The sequence below is a fragment of the Canis aureus genome, chromosome 23 (genome assembly GCF_053574225.1).
Source record: "Canis aureus isolate CA01 chromosome 23, VMU_Caureus_v.1.0, whole genome shotgun sequence".
NCBI classification, from domain to species: Eukaryota; Metazoa; Chordata; class Mammalia; order Carnivora; family Canidae; genus Canis; species Canis aureus.
The window spans coordinates 22,532,565-22,551,121 of NC_135633.1; the positions used below are offsets into that span (position 1 = coordinate 22,532,565).

At 40.4% G+C, this 18,557-nt stretch overlaps 1 protein-coding gene across 1 annotated transcript; it reads left to right on the forward strand.

Annotated features, from left to right (window-relative positions):
* Positions 1 to 1,697: 1,697 nt before the first annotated feature.
* On the forward strand, positions 1,698 to 5,896 carry LOC144295358 (olfactory receptor 52H1-like). The gene is made up of 2 exons (XM_077867745.1): positions 1,698 to 1,709; positions 4,943 to 5,896. Exons 1-2 carry the CDS (start codon positions 1,698 to 1,700, stop codon positions 5,894 to 5,896), a joined length of 966 nt encoding a protein of 321 aa, XP_077723871.1.
* The last annotated feature ends 12,661 nt before the right edge of the window (positions 5,897 to 18,557 follow it).

Consider the following 18,557-nt stretch of genomic DNA (forward strand, 5'->3'; position numbering starts at 1 on the left):
TGTGAGATATCCAAAAGAAGATATCTAGAAAGGAGTTGAATATATGTGTCTTGTAAGATGTAAGGAAGAGGTAAGGAATTGGGAGATGTCATGTACAGCTATTAACTGGGATCTTAAGAGTTGATGATCTAGTTAGGAAAAGTATAAAGAGAAGAAAAGCGGGCTTTGAGCGGAGACTTGAGGAACCCCAGAACTTAAGATACAAGGAACAGGAAGAACAGGCAAAGGATGAGATGAGATGCTAGCGAGATTAAAGAAACACTCAAAGTGTTGTGATAAAGCATCCAGAGGATGTGTCAAGATGGATGGGATAGTGAATAGTGTCAGATGCTGCTTGAAGTCCAGCAAGGACTCAGGGTGGGACATGGACTTCGCCGGTGGTGTTAGCAAAAGTTGCTTTGGTGGAAAGGTGAGGCCAGAAATGAGACTAGCACGAATTAAAGGGTGAATAGGACATAAGAAGCACGTATGTGATGTAGACAACTACATGTCTAACTATGATGAGAGAATATAATTGTTTCTGTGTAATTTACACTAGAAAATACTTGAGCACGTTTTAATTGTTTAAATGTTGAAGGAGTAAACTTTTAAAAAGCCTAGGTTGAAGACAAAGGTAAGAAAGAGAATAAATGATAATAAAAGATACCTGACACGATGTAAAGATGTGAGAGAGAGGGATGGGTTTGTTTTTGGACCCAGATACAAAAGGAATATTTTTTCCAATGCATATAAAAAAGACACTTAAAATCTAATATAAATATATACATACACACACATACACACAGATGTGATAGCTTTCTCACATGATTTCACATACAGTGCCTTTGAATTTCTCTGTGAAGTAAAATGAAAAATTATCTGCTGAGAAAGAGAGAGTTGGAATTGGTGGATGTGCTTGGAGAAAAACAGGGGAAAAAAGTCATCCAAGTAGATTAAGCTGAAAGAAGATCATGTTGGGTCATCGGCGAGGTTGAAGATGAACTTTAGGGCTGATGATAATGAAATTATGGGAACATTAACATGTCTAGTTAAGTGCCTTACTGTGCCTAAGACTTACTAGGCTGGTGAATCTAGGAGTTCAGTTTTGCATGCATGAGAGATGGGAGGTCACGCAAGGGTGGGCGAAATATGTATGAGAGTACGTGACATGATGAATCATAATTTAACCTAGAAAAGAGGAATGCAAAGACACCAGGGTAGTGAATGAAAAATAGTGAAAAATCAGTGCTCTGGAGGGCTCAGGGTTGTTGAAGAACAAATTGGTAATCACTAAACCACATAGATAGAAAGTTAGCATGTGCAAATGTGTGATTAATGAGGCCAGTCAATTCTAAGTTACTGTACTTGAAGATACAATAATGAAATTAGGTACCTTTCTTTTTGGTAATAAAATGAAGCTGTCTGAGGTGATGTTGTGCCACCTTGAGGGAAAAGTTTGGAGTAAGTGAGTGACAAGGATGTTAACATGCTGTAAAATGATCACCACAATCTGTCTAGTTATACATATCGCCACGCAGAGTTGCAAATTTCTTTGTGTGATGAAAATTTTGAAGATCTACTCTCTTAGAAAGTTTCAAGTATACGATATGTTATTATTAACCTGAGTCACCAGGCTGTACATTCCATCCCAGGACTCATTTATTTTATAACTTGAAATTTGTATATTTGATTCCCTTTATCCATTTCACTAATGCCCCATGCCCACCTCTGTCAATCGCCAATCTGTTCTCAGTGTCTGAATTCCACGCTTTCATGTTGTTGTTGTGTTTATGGTTAGAGATTGCACACACAACATTTGTCTGTGATGTCATATGATATTTGTCTCTGTATTCTTTTTTTTAACGTTTTATTTATTTGAGAGAGAGAGATAGCAAGAGAGAGCACAAGCGGGAAGGAGTAGGCTCCCTACTAAGCAGGGAGCCTGATGCAGGGTTTGATTCCAGGACCCTGGGATCATGATCTGAGCTGAAGGTAGATGCCTAACTTCCTGAGCCACCCAGGCACCTCTTGTTTGTTTTCTTTTTGTGACTTAATTTTATATCTTCTGTTATACAGATATCATGTATGTGCCACTTGCCCTATGCTCTATAGAGAATTGTGTTTATTACATGATAGTTTATATAAAGACTTCTTATGTGTTATTTGCAGCTCTAAGCATTTGCTTATGTGTAGGCTTTAGCAGCTTACTTAACTTCTCTGTGCTCCGTTTCTGTATCTTTGAAATGTAGGTCACATCATTACCTATCTCATAGAGTTAAGAGGATTATAGAAGTGATTTCATGTAAAGAGCTTTAGACTTGTGTAGTATGTGAAGGTTTCCCAAAATATTACTTTTGTTTACAGAAGTTGCTTTTTTGCTTTTATCTTGACTTGAGATTTAAAATGTATTAATTCTGTATTTCTTCCATTAGAGGTCCCTCAGTTACTCTCTTTGAATACATGTCTTTAATAGTTTTTTTTTTCCTTTTTCTTTTTCTGTTTTTAACCACATGTTTATGGTTTGGGGAGGGGGTATCATAGAAGTTTAAGACACACCATTTGGAGTCAGAAGTGCCTGGATTTGGGTCTTACTCAACTTTCCATCTATGTTAGTCTCTTTGAGAGAGGTATAATAATACTATTTATACCCTAGTGCTATTGGGGATAGTTTGTTTTCATTCAAAATATTATAAAGATTCTTTTTCTTATGCTAGGAAACAATGATGATAAATGGGCTACAGTGACAAGAAATGTCACTGTATGTCACTTGTATGCTTGCAAGTTAACCCTCTTAAGATACTATTTTATTTAAAAAAATTTTAAGATACTATTTTAAAATGTAATAATATCAATACTTTTTAAAAAAATATTTATTTATTCATGAGAGACACACACAGAGAGAGAGGCAGAGACACAGGCAGAGGGAGAAGCAGGCTCCATGCAGGGAGCCCAATGTGGGACTTGATCCCAGGTCTCCAGGATCACACCCTGGGCTGAAGGCAGATGCTCAATAGCTGAGCCACCCAGGCATCTCAATATGTTGCACGTGCTGTGGCAACACGATTAGGGTCCCGAGGATAAGGGGATGAGGAAAATAAAAGAAAAGTAAAGAGATGGGGACAGGAGGGACACAGTGGATGATGTCCAAGCAGTGTCAGCTTTATTCAAGGTTTTACAACATTTTATAGCATGAGCAAAACAAAGCTAAGAAGATGTCTATTTTTAGCATGCTTGTGAAACCCTCCAAAGTTCCCCTTTCTCAGCATGTAAGACAGACTCACGGGTGTCAGAAGACCTTGGTAAATAGATAAGCTTATTGCTCCAGATGTGCATACTTCAAAGGAATATTACGTATGGTAAACAGACCAGCAAGGACAGACAGACCCTTACTTACATTTATGACCACGCCAGAATAAGTTCTATCTATTATGTTATGTGGGCGATCACGTACAAGCGAGCCCTGAGAACCATTGCTCAAGCCCTTTCTCAAGCATCAACCAACTATTCACCCTTTAGGCTCCCAAGCCTTTTGAGTGAATGAGGGACCCAAGTCCGGCCCTGGTTTGGTTCAGTTACTCCAGTTAGTTTGTGGTCGCCCACACCAATACTTATTTTTTTTAAAAGACACTTGATGCAGTTTCTTCATTCAGTGCTAAGAGGGAGCTGGACACTGAACTGTATGTCCATTTCCACATCATTCTCCATGGTGAGGCACCAAACATCAGTCTCAGAGAACATTCTGGTCTGCAAATCCCAGGTGCTAGAATGTAAGGGAAATCAAGAGAGTAATTGCAATTGGCATAGGGTTAGTGTGCTGGACACACTGCAGTTTGAGTGTTAGGTTTTCCACACTGACTTCCCTACATCCTAGGCCTCTTCTCAGTGCCTGACATCTAGTATGTATCGCCTGAGCAATTATGTGGTTGGCACCATAGCATAAATGTGTGGATTGTATAGATCTTGGCTCTGCCAGTTCCCCAAGATGAGATCTTAGGTAAAATTTTCTCTCAGAGTATTAGATTCTATTTAAAAAATGGAGGGATAAAAACATATGTCTCAGACCATATCCACAGTCATGCTAAAGTAGGAGTTCTCTGTGGACATGACCTGAGAAGCCTGCTCTAAAGCCATCAGTAAGGGTTCTCAACAACCTGGGAAGAGTTGAGTTTGATATTGGCCTGCCCAACAAGAAGGTTTGCATCAACTCTGAGCAAAGCACCAATGTTCTGCTGGAGACCCTGAGGAAAATAGAAGGCTGATTTGTACTTGGGCCCCAAGTAATGAGGGCCTGGACCCCTGGTCCCAAAATGGACCAAAGGGGGCAGGACACTGACCCTTTCCTGTTTTCCAACAGACATGGGCCTGGCAGTCCTATCAGTGATGGTAGTGTCTGCAGAGACCTTCATTTGCCTGCTCCTCCCTAGCTTCCCTTTAATAAAGTTGAGCTGCTTTTATTGGAAAGAAAATATATATTTCAGAAGACTGTTCTAAATTGGACAATACTTTGTAAAGCTGGGAATAATAGGAGTTGTAATTATTAATTATCTACTTATTTTTCCAATTGTGCTCCATTTCTTAGTTTCTTTCTCTGCATGTGGTTAGATTGTTTTTTTTTTTTTTCTGGACTCAAGTCTACATAGAAACTAATTACATTGATTCAGTGAACACTCAATCATTACATGGAAAAAAAATTAGGGAGATTGAAGATTCCAGAGTAACTGAGTAATTAGTACTAGGAGTGTCACATCTGAGAAATTTTTCTTTTCTTTCTCTTCTTTTTTTTTTTATGGGAATCTTTCTTCAAGACATGAATATTGTTGTTCTTACTAGCACTAGAAGGGTCTTTCTTGGCAGATAGGAAAGAGAACTAACCTAAAGGAGAGAGTGGAGGAAGAATTACCATACAATATTCTCAGGTTAATTATACACATTTTGTTTTTCAGACTCAAAATCTATTCATGAGACCACCCTGGCCATGTACAACCTGAGTAGCTACAACACAGGTGACTTCACCCTCTTGGGCATCCCTGGCCTTGAGCAGTACCACGTCTGGATCAGCATCCCCTTCTGCTTTATCTATCTCATGGCCATTGTGGGCAACAGTATCCTTCTCTACCTCATTGCCATGGAGCGGAGTCTTCACACACCCATGTTCTTTTTCCTTTCCATGCTAGCCATTACAGATGTGATCTTGTCTACCACATGTGTCCCCAAAACCCTTACCGTCTTCTGGCTTGGTCCCCAGAAAATCAGTTTTCCTGGTTGCCTCACCCAGTTATTCTTTCTGCACAGTAGCTTTGTCCTGGACTCAGCTATACTCCTGGCCATGGCATTTGATCGCTATGTGGCCATCTGCTCCCCTCTGAGATACACCACTATTCTGACCCCCAGGACCATCACCAAGATTGCAGTGGGCATCTCCTGTCGAAGCTTCTGCATCATCCTGCCAGTTATATTCTTGCTTACACGCTTGCCTTTCTGCAGGACACGCATCATACCACACACATACTGTGAGCACATAGGTGTGGCCCGGCTCGCCTGTGCTGACATCTCCATCAACATCTGGTATGGCTTTTGTGTTCCCATCATGACAGTCATCTCAGATGTGATTCTCATTGCCGTTTCTTACACCCTCATTCTCTGTGCGGTCTTCCGCTTGCCCTCCCGAGATGCCCGCCAGAAGGCCCTTGGCACATGTGGTTCCCATGTCTGTGTCATCCTCATGTTTTATACACCTGCCTTTTTCTCCATCCTTGCTCATCGTTTTGGACACAATGTCTCCCGCACTTTCCACATCATGTTTGCCAACCTCTACATTGTTATTCCACCTGCACTCAACCCCATTGTCTATGGAGTGAAGACCAAGCAGATCAGAGATAAGGTCATCCTTTTGTTTTCTACCAAGGGTTCAGAATGATGTTTAATATGCTATGGGAAAACTAACATCACTGTATAGGGGTATTAATGTAGCAATATGAGAAAAAAATCTAATTTATTTATTTAAAGACAGCATGAGCAGGGAGTGAGAGGAGGAGGCAGAGGGAGAGAGAGAACATTAAGCAGGCTCCATGTTTAGCACAGAGCCAAACACAGAGCTCAATTTTATTACCCTGAGATCATGGCTTGAGCCAAAATCAAGAGTCAGGCACTTAACCAACTGAGCCACCCAGGCACCCCTAAAAAAAGCTAATTTCTTTTTTTAAGATTTTATTTATTTATTCATGAGACACACACACACACAGATAGAGAGAGAGAGAGAGAGAGAAGCAGAGACACAGGTAGAGGGAGATGCAGGCTCCATGCAAGAAGCAGCCCAATGTGGGACTCAATCCTGGGACTCGATCCCGGGACTCCAGGATCACACACTCGGCCAAAGGCAGGCGCTAAACTGCTGAACCACCCAGGGATCCCCTAATTTCTTTTTAAATATAAAGTAAGATCTGCCTGCAGGTACTTTTGCATACCAGGAAAATGACATAATCTAATGTAGGAGATGGTTCTATGTATGAAAAATTCCTGATGGCCTATTTGTTTGTGGAATATGAAGTTATATAGAATATAATAAGAAAAGGAGGTGGAAACAGAGAGCTGACTTACTTTAAATGGACAAAACAATACAAATTTGAAAATTGCAACTTTGCAACTATGTAGTGAAAAATGTAAGGGAGAAACACTTAAGCAGAGAGACTAAAAGTAAAAATACCAATGAATAATCCATTATTGAGGGGATCTGTAAGTGGATTGAGAATATTTACAATAATATTCAATGCTCATTATTATTCATGATGTACATTCACAGTTCCCTTTCAGTGGTGCCCCAACACATGAAGTCTTTCAATACAAGTGCTATGAACTGGGTGGTCTACTAGCAGGGCTGTAATGAGGAAGAGATAACATATACTTTTTAACACTAAAGTTGTTCACCCCAGTGGAAGACAGTAACTTCCAGGCTCCAAGACACATTGAGGAAGGGAGCTGCAGAGATTGGGTCAGGAGATCTCATGCCAGTTCACTGGGACACTAAAGTAGACATTTAACCCCACTGGCCTGGAGCCTGTGAGGCCCTTACCTACGGAGTGTGTTTCCTGGACAGTGGTAAAGAATCAACTATCAGACGCATAAGTGCGGTACAGGAGGAAGTCTACAGGGAAGTAGCACATGCATGAGAAGGTGCATCTAATTGCACAAGGATCACATGGCACACAACACCATGTGTCATATTCGAAGAATGATCTAGAGTTCCTATGATAAACCTTTCATTTTTTGAAAATTATCCACTGATTTAGGGCTATCTATTGAGTACTCACTGTATTGCAATGAGCTTCTAAGCATTCGGGATATAATGCTTCTAAGTATTCGGGTTAATAATACAAAGAGACTCTGCCCTGCTCTGTGGAGCTCATATTCTCAGGACAGAGATTCATAAGAAACATGAAAACAAATAAATTCTCTACCTTCAAAGAGTAATGTAACTGAGAGAGAAATGAAATGAATGCAGTGATGCACTACAAGTGGGCAAAGAGGATCAGTAGCAGAGAGGACAGCACACACAAAGGTCCTGGGGCTGGAAACAGTGTGACATGACTGTGGACAAAGCAGAGGCACATGTGGCTTGAGCACACTGAGGTGGGGGGACCAGAGGAAGGAGGAGGAGGAGCCTGGTCAGGTCCTGTGGAACTGGAATCATCCAAACTTCATTCTAGGACGAGGAAACTGAAGCCTGGAGAGTGAACATGACTTCTCTAAGGTGCATGGCAAGGCACTTATAAATGCAGAGCTTGAATAGCATCTGCCAAACCCCTCGTTCAGAGATTTTCCCACTCCACATAACCTCACTCCTGAGATAACGTCAGAGGGAAGAAAACATAAGTAGAGATATCAGAGCCCGTTTTTCTAATTTTGGTGAAGTCTAATTGTCTTAAATTAAGCCCCATCCTACTAATTGAGGATTCTGCTCTATGTACCAGCTTGGTAAATCTGCTCACAAATATCAGAAGAAATGACCTCTTATTTTCTTCTAATTATTTCCGCCCTTCTGAGAACATGAGTTAGATAAGAGCTGATATTTTTAAAAGCTTACTGTGGAAACCTAAATAAATAGATTCTGAGCTAATTTAAAAGTACGTTCTCGTTAAAAAAAAAAAAAAGTTAAAAAAAAAAAGTACGTTCTCACACACACACACACAAAGAGTACATTCTCGTTTCATCCTGTTAGGAACTCAAAGCCATGGTTGTTCACCAACACACAGGAATGGCTCCCATGAAAGCTTAATGCCCTAGAAAAAGCAATACAGCAAGAGATTTTGTTCTGCATTGTGTCCTTACCTTCTCCCACTCTCTATCTTTGGCCCAGTTATCTGTTATTATATTTCTTTTTTTTTAAGATTTCATTCATTTATTAATGAGAGAGAGAGAGAGAGAGAGAGAGAGAGAGGCAGAGACACAGGCAGAGGGAGAAGCAGCCTCCCTGCAGGGAGCCTGACATGGGACTTGATCCGGGGTCTCCAGGGTCACGCCCCGGGCTGAAGGCAGCGCTAAACCACTGAGCCACTGGGGCTGCCCTGTTATTATATTTCTACCATCACTCTATAAAGGGGTTCATTTATTTCTGTGACTTATAGTCCCTGTGCTGGTAACTCTATACCCTAGTGTCCATATATGATCTTCCTAATAAATCTTAGTGTCTGCTTTTTTACCTAAGGGGGCCAGTGTTAGGATGAAACAAGTAATGTGGATCATGTGCTTTGCAGATTGTAAAATATTAATCTATGTTAGCTGTTAGGTTAGTATTCCACTTCTTACCACTGTCATTCTTTTCTGGAAGGAGAATCTCAGCATGTTTAACTCTGAGCTTATCATTGTCATTTAAAATCCCTCCTCGGGATCCCTGGGTGGCGCACCGGTTTGGCGCCTGCCTTTGGCCCAGGGCGCGATCCTGGAGACCCGGGATCGAATCCCACATCGGGCTCTCGGTGCATGGAGCCTGCTTCTCCCTCTGCCTGTGTCTCTGCCTCTCTCTCTCTCTCTGTGACTGTCATAAATAAATAAAAATAAAAAAATAAAAATAAAAAAAATAAAAATAAAATCCCTCCTCCACTGGAAGGTATTATGCTAAATGAAATGTCAGAGAAAGACAAATACATATGATTTTACTCATGTGGAATTTAAGAAACAAAAAGTTAAACATAGAGGAAGGCAAGAAAAAATAAAATAAGATGACAATAGAGAGGGAAGTAAACCCTAAAAAAGGAGGAACTATAGGAAATAGACTGAGGGTTGCTGGAGGGGAGGTGGATGGGGAGATGGTATAACTGGGTGATGGGCATTAAGGAGGGCACTTGATGTAATGAGCATGGGTGTTATATTCAAATAATGAATCACTAAATTCTCTCCCTAAACTAATAATACAGTATATGTTAACAAAATTGATTTTAAATAAATAATTAATAGGTAAATTAAAATAAAATAAATTCCCACTCCACTTTGATGTTTATGGAAGGAGAAAACAGGTTAAGCCTGGTGTTTCTCTTCCTCAAGGTCAAATCTACTGCCTCAGTTGCTAACGGCTCTTTGTGGCGAGACTGGCTGCAAATATTCTGTTCCAGTGTCAGACCATGAATGACATTACATGTTCTGGTTGGATTTAAAAGAGAATAGTGTCAAACATAAATTGTCTTATCCTATATATTTTTCTTTTTGCAAATTCCTCATCCCTTATATTAGATATGAGATATTAAAACCAAACCATTAGGGGAATGAAGGGTTTTACCTTTCCATCCTCAGAATTTAGAGCTGTATCCTACAAATAGTAGAGATACAAGAATGTGTCTCTAAAACCTCTCTTCCAGAAATTCTCCATGTCACCATTCTTTAGGTGTTTGTGATTACATTTGCTGTCTCTTAGATTTCAGTGCTACTCATTCCATCATCCTGTTTACTCCCATTTAGCCAGACATTTGCATTGTATACCTAGACCTGATTGTGTACGTGTTTTATTTTAAAAGCCAATGGCAACTGGATATATTTCTTGTGTTCAGAAGAATAATGTAGGCCTTATAAAAATGAGTAATGGAATAGATTTACAATGTCTCTCTTTGAAGAGAGAAGGCAGTTGGTTTTATGCCTTGCACCTGTCATTTTGAACCTATGTTTTAAAATAAATGGACAATGATTTATGTGTCATAATTTCAGTTGAGTAACATTCACAAAGTGCATGTTATAGGAAGCAAAATGCATAGAAATTGGCAATACTGATATATAGTAAGTACTACCCACGCTGCTTACAATCAGAAAGCTTCTATGTTAGCAAAAGGAGTACATCACATTTACAAAGACTTTGCTTAGCTAATCTTATATGTTGCAATGAGTGGCATAGGATGTTAGGGAAACACAAAGGAAGCATACTCAACCATTCCTCAGAGGCCAGGAAAGATTTATGGCAAAGTACATTTCCGTGATTGTCTAGAAGAACACAAAGCAGTTGAGCCTCATGAATAAGGGGAACAGGATCTGCCAGCCAGAGGGAATACTGAGCCTAGGCAAGAAACCATGTGTTTCAAAATCTGTTAACTCTGATCTATAAGTTGGTATAGGAATCGTCCATAATGATAATGGCATTGTGCAGGGGAGCTGGACAGTGAGAAAAGGGAGACTCATAAACTAGTCTTCGGTAGAGGTAGGAAGCTGGTGGGAATATCAGTAGATGAGGTTTGTAAACTATCTCATACCTTGATGCTATTGTTGACACTCGAAAGTTAATAATTTCATCACACATTTCTTACTTCCTCTTGGAAAGGAATTGAGGATAGGCATATGAGTCAGACAAGCTGATATATGAAAATATGAGCATTATTTCCATAGTGCCAAAATCAAGAATATGATATAAGTGTGTCTTCACGTTGCCTTCTACTATTTTATTTCCAAGTGTAAACTTGGGAGGATACATCCAAGAGTGAGACAAGACCCACCTAATCATCGCTGTAGTTCATTCTTCTGCTGAAGAAAACCAATGAATCGCCAAGGTGGATGTACTTGCATAGGGATATATCAAACTATCAATGAGGAAAGATGATATTTTTAATTTCCAAAAACCATATATTAAGGCTTTTGTAGAGTAAAATAAATTACTAGAAAAATACAATTTTAAATAACCATGGAACACAGTCTCATATCTATTGTGTTCAAAGGCATAAAATATACTATAATAAGTACTACTGGATTAACCAGAGGAAACCAATGAAGACTAGCATAAATATACATATTGGTTCTTGAAAGTGTGCATAGTGGTATGTACTATAGAGAATTTATATTATCTCGTGAAATAATACTTTGCCAGCTTTGTTTGTTCTATGGGTTCTATGTATCACTAACCACTCCTTAAACATGTGATATTATGTGGTCGTGTAAAATGATCAGCCTGCTGAGGTACATACTCCCACAGAGAGCAGTGCAAGATGGATTCCTCACTTAGAATTCTTAGAAATAAATTGTCATGTTTTCAGAGTGGGCCATATATCAACAATTGCTCTCATATGCTCTAGTCCAATGTATCCACACATACTCCACAAGGGAAAGGTTGGGCAGAAGAGGTTATTAGAGTGTTCTAGTCTATTAAAATACAGCATGAAAATACCATAAAGATTTTGTTGTTGTTTTTTTGGCATACTGTAAGTTTGTTTTGTGACGGTGTAATTGCAAAACAATTCATGCAAACGAGGTCTACAAAGACAAACTGTGGAGGACATATTGTGAAATACGTCATTACCACATCCTCTTATGTGCCTCTACATGGAAGGAAAGGCATTGGTAAGAGAGAGAAGAGTTGTGAAGCTACTGTCTACTATGAGGGTCCAGTAGCTACCCCATGTGGGTCCCACAGGCATCTCAGATAGCCAGAGTTTGTCCTTAAGCTGACACTGTAAGCCACACAACCCTGAGTAACGTGTCAGCTCTCCCAAGCTCAAATACCCTGCTGGTGCTCCGGTTTGCTGCTCTATTCTTCACACCACCTCTTGGGGAAGGTCCATGAATCGTCATTGTATAAAAGAAAAAAAAAATAGCTCAAAGAAGAAGACACTTGCTCCAGTCTGTTTAATAGTGGAATCTATTCAATCCCATGTCCGCCTGATTCAACAGCCCAGGCTCTTCCCCCACACTGCTTTGTCTGTATATCGGGCTAGGGGGCAGAAACAAATACTAAGTAATGAGGACTGTCCACGTCTAGGTGGCAGCTGGGGTTGTTATTTGTGCAGCAGGAAGCATGTCTCCATCTGAGTCTGCTGTGCCCCACCCAGGGGCTCTGCAGAGACCTCCCTGGTTGGTCTCTTCCTTTCCAGGGCTCTGAGTGCATGAGGCATAGAAACCTGGGGGGACTAGGAGAGTCAGCAGAGATGACTGCAGACTGTTGCCGATCCCTCATTAACAGTGCACAGCTGAGACTCACAGGTTCTCAATCCCACCAGGAATGCAGGGTCCATGCCCCCCTGATGCCCTGAAAAGAGACCCATAAATTCTTCCTGCCCACACCTGCTCTCCCCCAGGCTTGTCCTAGAGTACCTTCAGAATCCCCAGATCACTGATGCCCTGACTACTGAATGGACAGGGTGGGGCAGCAGGGACTGGAGCAGCACTGGATAGATGGAGGATGGATGTCCCTTCCTCATCTTTAATCCCACCTCCCCAGCAGAGAGGTGAGAGCTCCTGACTGATGGGCAACAGGACTTCCTCAGCCAGGCTCAGTCACAGGATCTGAGGGTTCCTGAAAACCTCTTCCTCTCCCTATGCTCTACCTGGATTTATCCCATGGTGATCCAAGCACTGAAGATCCTGGTGAAGTGCCAATCTTCCTGTAGTTGTTTCAGAGAGCCTGTTTGTCCTGATAGAAACAGACTACCTCAGATTCTTTTTCAGAGAACAACTTTGATTTGCCAAGGAGACCCTGTGTTGGAGGTCCAGTGAGACTGTTAAGTTTGAGAACTGGAGTGAGTATCACTCCAGTGAGACTCCCTTGTCATAGTTCCTGGATCAAAAAAATATGGAAGGTACAGATTGGGGACTAGGAACAGGGATTAAAAGACAATACCACCACATTCTCTATTTTATTGGAAACAGTCTTATATTCAACCTGCTTTTCTTGGGCTCCGATGGCAAAAAAAAAGGTTGCTAGTTTGGTCTAACTAGGTCTATTTTGAATCTTTCAGCCTGACTTTTAGCAATTTGATTTTTCCAAACTCAGGACCATTCTTCTTTCAAATATCATTAGTTTAGTCTCTATCTTTCCTTTTTTTGTGTTCTAAGATATGTTAAAGGATGGATGGTTGATCAGATTATGAAATGAAGACTAGGAATGAAGTGGAAAAATTCTCAACAGGATTAGATTCAGGAATAATACAAATGCTGAAAGTACAATAATTACAATTATTCTATTTAACATGTTTTTGGTATTGGCTGTGTGTCAGGCAAAACTGATTTATTCGTTATTCACTTTTTATTGTTTTTTTATGAAAAAGCCATTTCATAATTTAAGCCATTATGCTTAAATCAAAAACTACTTTTGATGAGGCCTCTTCTTTATGATTACTGTGGAGAGCATGTTCCACCTGGCTTTGGGTCATTTTCTGGGTTGGTTAAGTGATATGGATATTATCTAGGGCTATGGAGTACAATGTGAGCTCAGAATCATACTCCACTATCTTGTCCAGAGGTCCCAGAATCACTTTACATATATTGTTTTTTGATTCTTACATGATTTTTTGAATTTTATTTATCCTTAAAAGTTGTCTTATCCCCAGTTTAAGTAAAATAAATAAAGGCGTAGAGAAGTTGAATATCTTGTGCAAAGTCCCACAGCTGGTAGGTGGCAGACTAGGGTCTGAACCATATACTGTGGCCATGGAGCTCACTCCAAATCTTAACCACTATGCTAAAGGGGGAGTACATGGCAACAAGTGGATCATTGTGACTGGCTTCCCTCTCACTCCTACCTCCACAGAGAGCATGAGGATCAGGAATTCTGATTAAACCAACGGCCAAAGTGCTTAATCTGTTCACTCCAAATCATATGACAAAGCTGGGACTGAACACCTGCTGCCAGAGTTCAGTTCCTGAACTCTTCCCCTCTGCCTTCTTTCTGTGTGACTGCTTCCAGCTGCATTTAATACATTCCTTGTTCTGCTCCTCCCTGGACGGAACACTTGTGCCCCCAGCCCCTTAGGCAGGACACAGTCTGTGAGCCACTCTGAGGAGAAGCAGGCAGCGTGAGAAGGATCATCAGCGCAGGAAGAGGTAGGACACAGGCTCTGGCTTGGAACCCATGGGGGCGAGACCATGGATGGATCGAGGTGAGTCTGAGTCTCTGGCTGGTTCATGCAGGTGTGTGTGTCCCAGTGCCCCCAGTGACTCATGCTGGCAAGAAAGCATGCCTGTGTGAATGGAGTCAGAACAAGGACCCCCTCAGAGTGGGGGGATCCCAGGTCAGATGAGCTGCTGAATCTGTGTGAGTGGCAGAGTAGCTTCTCCTGCCATGAGGAAAAGTGCTGTCTGCTGGGAACAAGGCAAAGACTTCCCAGGCAGGAAAGGGTCCTGGACTAGGATCCAGGAGACCTTATTCCTCGTCCCAGCTGTGTGTGACCCGGGCCTCACTGTGCATTGGTTTCCTGATCACAGAAAGGAGCATGGACAGTGATGGCTGCGTGCATCGGCAGGTAGGAGCAGCTCCAGGGCTCCAGGCTGTGGCTCAGAGACAGTCTCTTGCCCAGGAGTCAGGGGGAATGTCAATCCCACTGCCACTTCCATCAGCATGTCCCTTGTGAACCCCTGACTCTGAGAGGACACTGAGGTGTGGAGGCCTGGAGATGAGGTGAGAGACCCGGCAGAGAGCAGAGCAGGCAGGGGAAGATGAGAAGCTCTAGCTGTGCACCTCTATTGAGTCTATAATATTGATATCCTATGACTTATTGGATACAGTATGGGTCATCAGATTTGTGATGATATATGAGGGAATTTGATTTTACTTGTTGAAAAGCTATATTTGAGTGCCTATGAGATATCCATAAGAGGAGATCCAGAAAGGAGTTGAATATATGTGTCATGTAAAAAATTGGGAGATGTCATACACAGCTATTAATTGAGATCTTAAGAGTTGATGATCTAGATCAGGAAAAGTATGAAGAAAAGAAAAGAGGGCTTCAAGCAGAGCCTTCAGGAACTCTAGGACTTAAGATACAAGGAATAGGAAGAACAGGCAAAGGATGAGATGGGATGCCAGCGAAATTGAAGAAAAACTCAGTGTTGTGATAAAGTATTCAGAGGATGTTTCAAGATGGAGAGGATATTGAATAGTGTTAGATGCTGCTGTGAAGTTCAGCAAGGACTCAGGGTGGGACATGGACTTCACCGGTGGTGTTAGCAAAAGTTGCTTTGGTAGAAAACGGAGGACAGAAATGAGATTAGGATGAATTAAAGGGTGAATAGGACATGAGAAACATGTATGTGGTGTAGATAACTACATGTCTATGATGAGAGAATATAATTGTTTCTGTGTAATTTAGACTAGAAAATACTTGAGCACATTTTAATTGTTTAAATGTTAAAAGAGTAGAAATTTTAAAAGCCTAGGCTGAAGGCAAAGACAAGAAAGGAAATGAATAATAATGAAAATTGGAAAGATTTGAGAGAGGGAGTTTCGGTTTGTTTTTGGGCCAAGATATGAAAGGGATATTTTTTCCAATTATGACAGAAAAAATAGTAGAGAAAAAAAGGGATATTTTTTCCAATTATGACAAAAAAAGTAGAGAAAAAAATAGATATTTTTTCAATTATGACAGAAAAAAGTAGAGAAAAAAAGGGATATTTTTTCAATTATGACAAGAAAAAAAGTATATGCGTGTGTGTATGTGTATATGCATATATATGTAGATGTGCTGTCTTACTTGATTTCATATCCAATGTTTTCTAATTTCTATGTGAAGTAAAATGAAAGATTATCTGCTGAGAAAGAGGGAGTTGGAGTTGTTGTATGTGCTTGGAGAAAAGTAGGAAAAAAGTCATCCAAGGAGATTGAGCTGAACAAGATTATGTTTTTAGGTCATCTGGCAGTGCTGTGGTGAAGCTTAAGGTTGATGATCATGAAATTATGGGAAAACAATTAAACCTGATTAAGTGCCTTTCCATCTTGATCTAAAGGACTCATAAGGTTGGTGAGTTTTAGGATTTGAGTTTTGCATACATACGTGATAGGAGGTCAGTGGACCTTATATGTGTAAGAGAGTGGTTGACATGATGAATCAGAATTCAAACCAGAAAAGACGAATGCAAAGACACCAGGATAGTGAATGAAAAGTAGTGAAAAGGACAATGATCGGGGAGGGGGGGGAGCTCAAGGTTGTTGAAGAACAAATTGGTAATCACTGAACCGCATAGCTGAGCAGATACAAAGTTAGCATGTGTGTGATTAATGAGGCTGGACAATTCAAAGCTACAATTCTTCAAGAAAGAGTCCTAGAATTGGGTGCCTGACCTTTTAGGAACAAATGAAGATATTCAAGATGAGATTATCATGCTTTGAGGGAAAAGTTTGGAGTAGGTGAGTGACAAGGATGTTAAACTTGCTGCAAAATGATCACCACAATATGTCAAGTTAACATCCATCACCACGTGGTGAATTATTTTCCTGTGATAGGGACCATGAAGATCTATGCTCTTAGCGAGTTTTAAATATAGAATTTCAGACTATAGACTGGAGTCACTGTGCTATACATTCCACCCGGAGGATTCATTTATTTTATAACTGGAAGGTTGTACATTTGACTACCTTACTCATTTCATAACCCCCACCTCCACCTCTGTCAATCACTAGTCTGTTCTCTGCTTCCATGAGCTACAAGCTTTCATGTTGTTGTATTAGATTGCATATACAGCACTTGTCTGTAGATTCATGAAGTATTTGTGTATTCTTTATGTGACTTAATTTTTTTATCTTCTGCTATACAGCTGTCATGTGTATGCCATTTGCTATACACTCTGTAGAGAATTTCCTTTATTACATAAGAGTCTATGAAAAGACGTCCTGGGTTTTATCCGTAGCTCTAACATTTGCTTATCTTGTGGTCTTTGGCAATTACTTACCTTCTCTGTGCTCTGTTTCTGCATCCTCAAAATGTAGGCAACATTATTACCTATCTCATAGAGTTTTTAAGAGGATTATAGAAGTGATTTTATGTAAAGAGTTTTAACTAGTATAGTACTGTGAACGTTTCGCAAAATATTATTTTTTATGTTATGGAATTTCCTTGTTTGCTTTTATCTTGACCTGGGATTTAAATGTATCAATTGTACATTTCTTCCACTAGAGGTGCCCTCTATATTTACCAAGGGCACTTTTTTTTTTTTTTAAGATTTATTTTATTTATTCATGAGAGAGAGAGAGAGAGAGAGAGAGAGAGAGAGAGAGAGGCAGAGACACAGGCAGAGGGAGAAGCAGGCCCCATACAAGGAGGACACAGGACTCCGTGCAGGGAGCCTGACACTGGAACTTGATCCCAGGTCTCCAGGACCACACCCTGGGCTGAAGAAACTGCTAAACCACTTAGCCACCGGGCTGCTATCAAGAGCACATTTTAAAAGATTCCCCTTTCAGTGCTGAGAGGGGGCTGGAGGCTGAACTGTATATCCATTTCCATATCATTCTCCATGGTGAGGCACCAAATATCAGTCTCAGAGAACATTCTGGTCTGCAAATCCCAGGTGGTAGAGTGTACTCTCCTAGTAGAGTAATTTCAATCGTTGTAGGTTTAGTGTGCTGGACACACTGCAGTTTAAGTGTTAGGTTTCCCACCACTGACTTCCCTACATCTCAGGCCTCTTCTCAGCGCCTGGCATCTAAGAGTGTGTCACCTGAGCAATCACCTGGTTGGCACCACAGCTGTGGTGGAGTTTTAGCTGTGGACTGTACTGATCTTGGCTCTGCCGGTTAATCAAAATGAGATCTTAGGTAAAATTTTCTCTCAGAGTGTTGGATTCTAGAGCAAAACAATAAAAAACAAATGAGGAGAATGAAAATACTTATTCAGAAGATTATTCTAAATGAGATGATACTGTGTAAAGCCTGACGTCTAGTAGGAGTCTGTCATTGTTAATTATCCTGTTATTTTCCCATTGTATCCCCACTTTTCTTAGTTTTTTTTTCTCTGTATGTACTTAGCTGTGGTTCTCTCTGTTCACTTCAATATAGCAAAAAATTACATTATTATTATCAATATAATATTATGATATAATATATTTTTTGATATAATATAATTTTTATACAGTAATATATAATATTAGGTATTAAAATGGGAATAGCATTTGAGCAGTTGGAAGAAGATTCCAGATGCCCAAGGGTAGGACTACTACCAGGGTATCAAGTCTAGGGAATCTTTCTTAAAGAGATGAGCACTGGGAGTATCTTTCTTGGCAGATAGGAAAGAGGAGAACTAACCGGAAGGAGAGAGTGCAGGAAGAATTACCATACAATATTCTCAGGTTCACTATACACATTTTGTTTTTCAGACTCAAAATCTATTCATGAGACCACCCTGGCC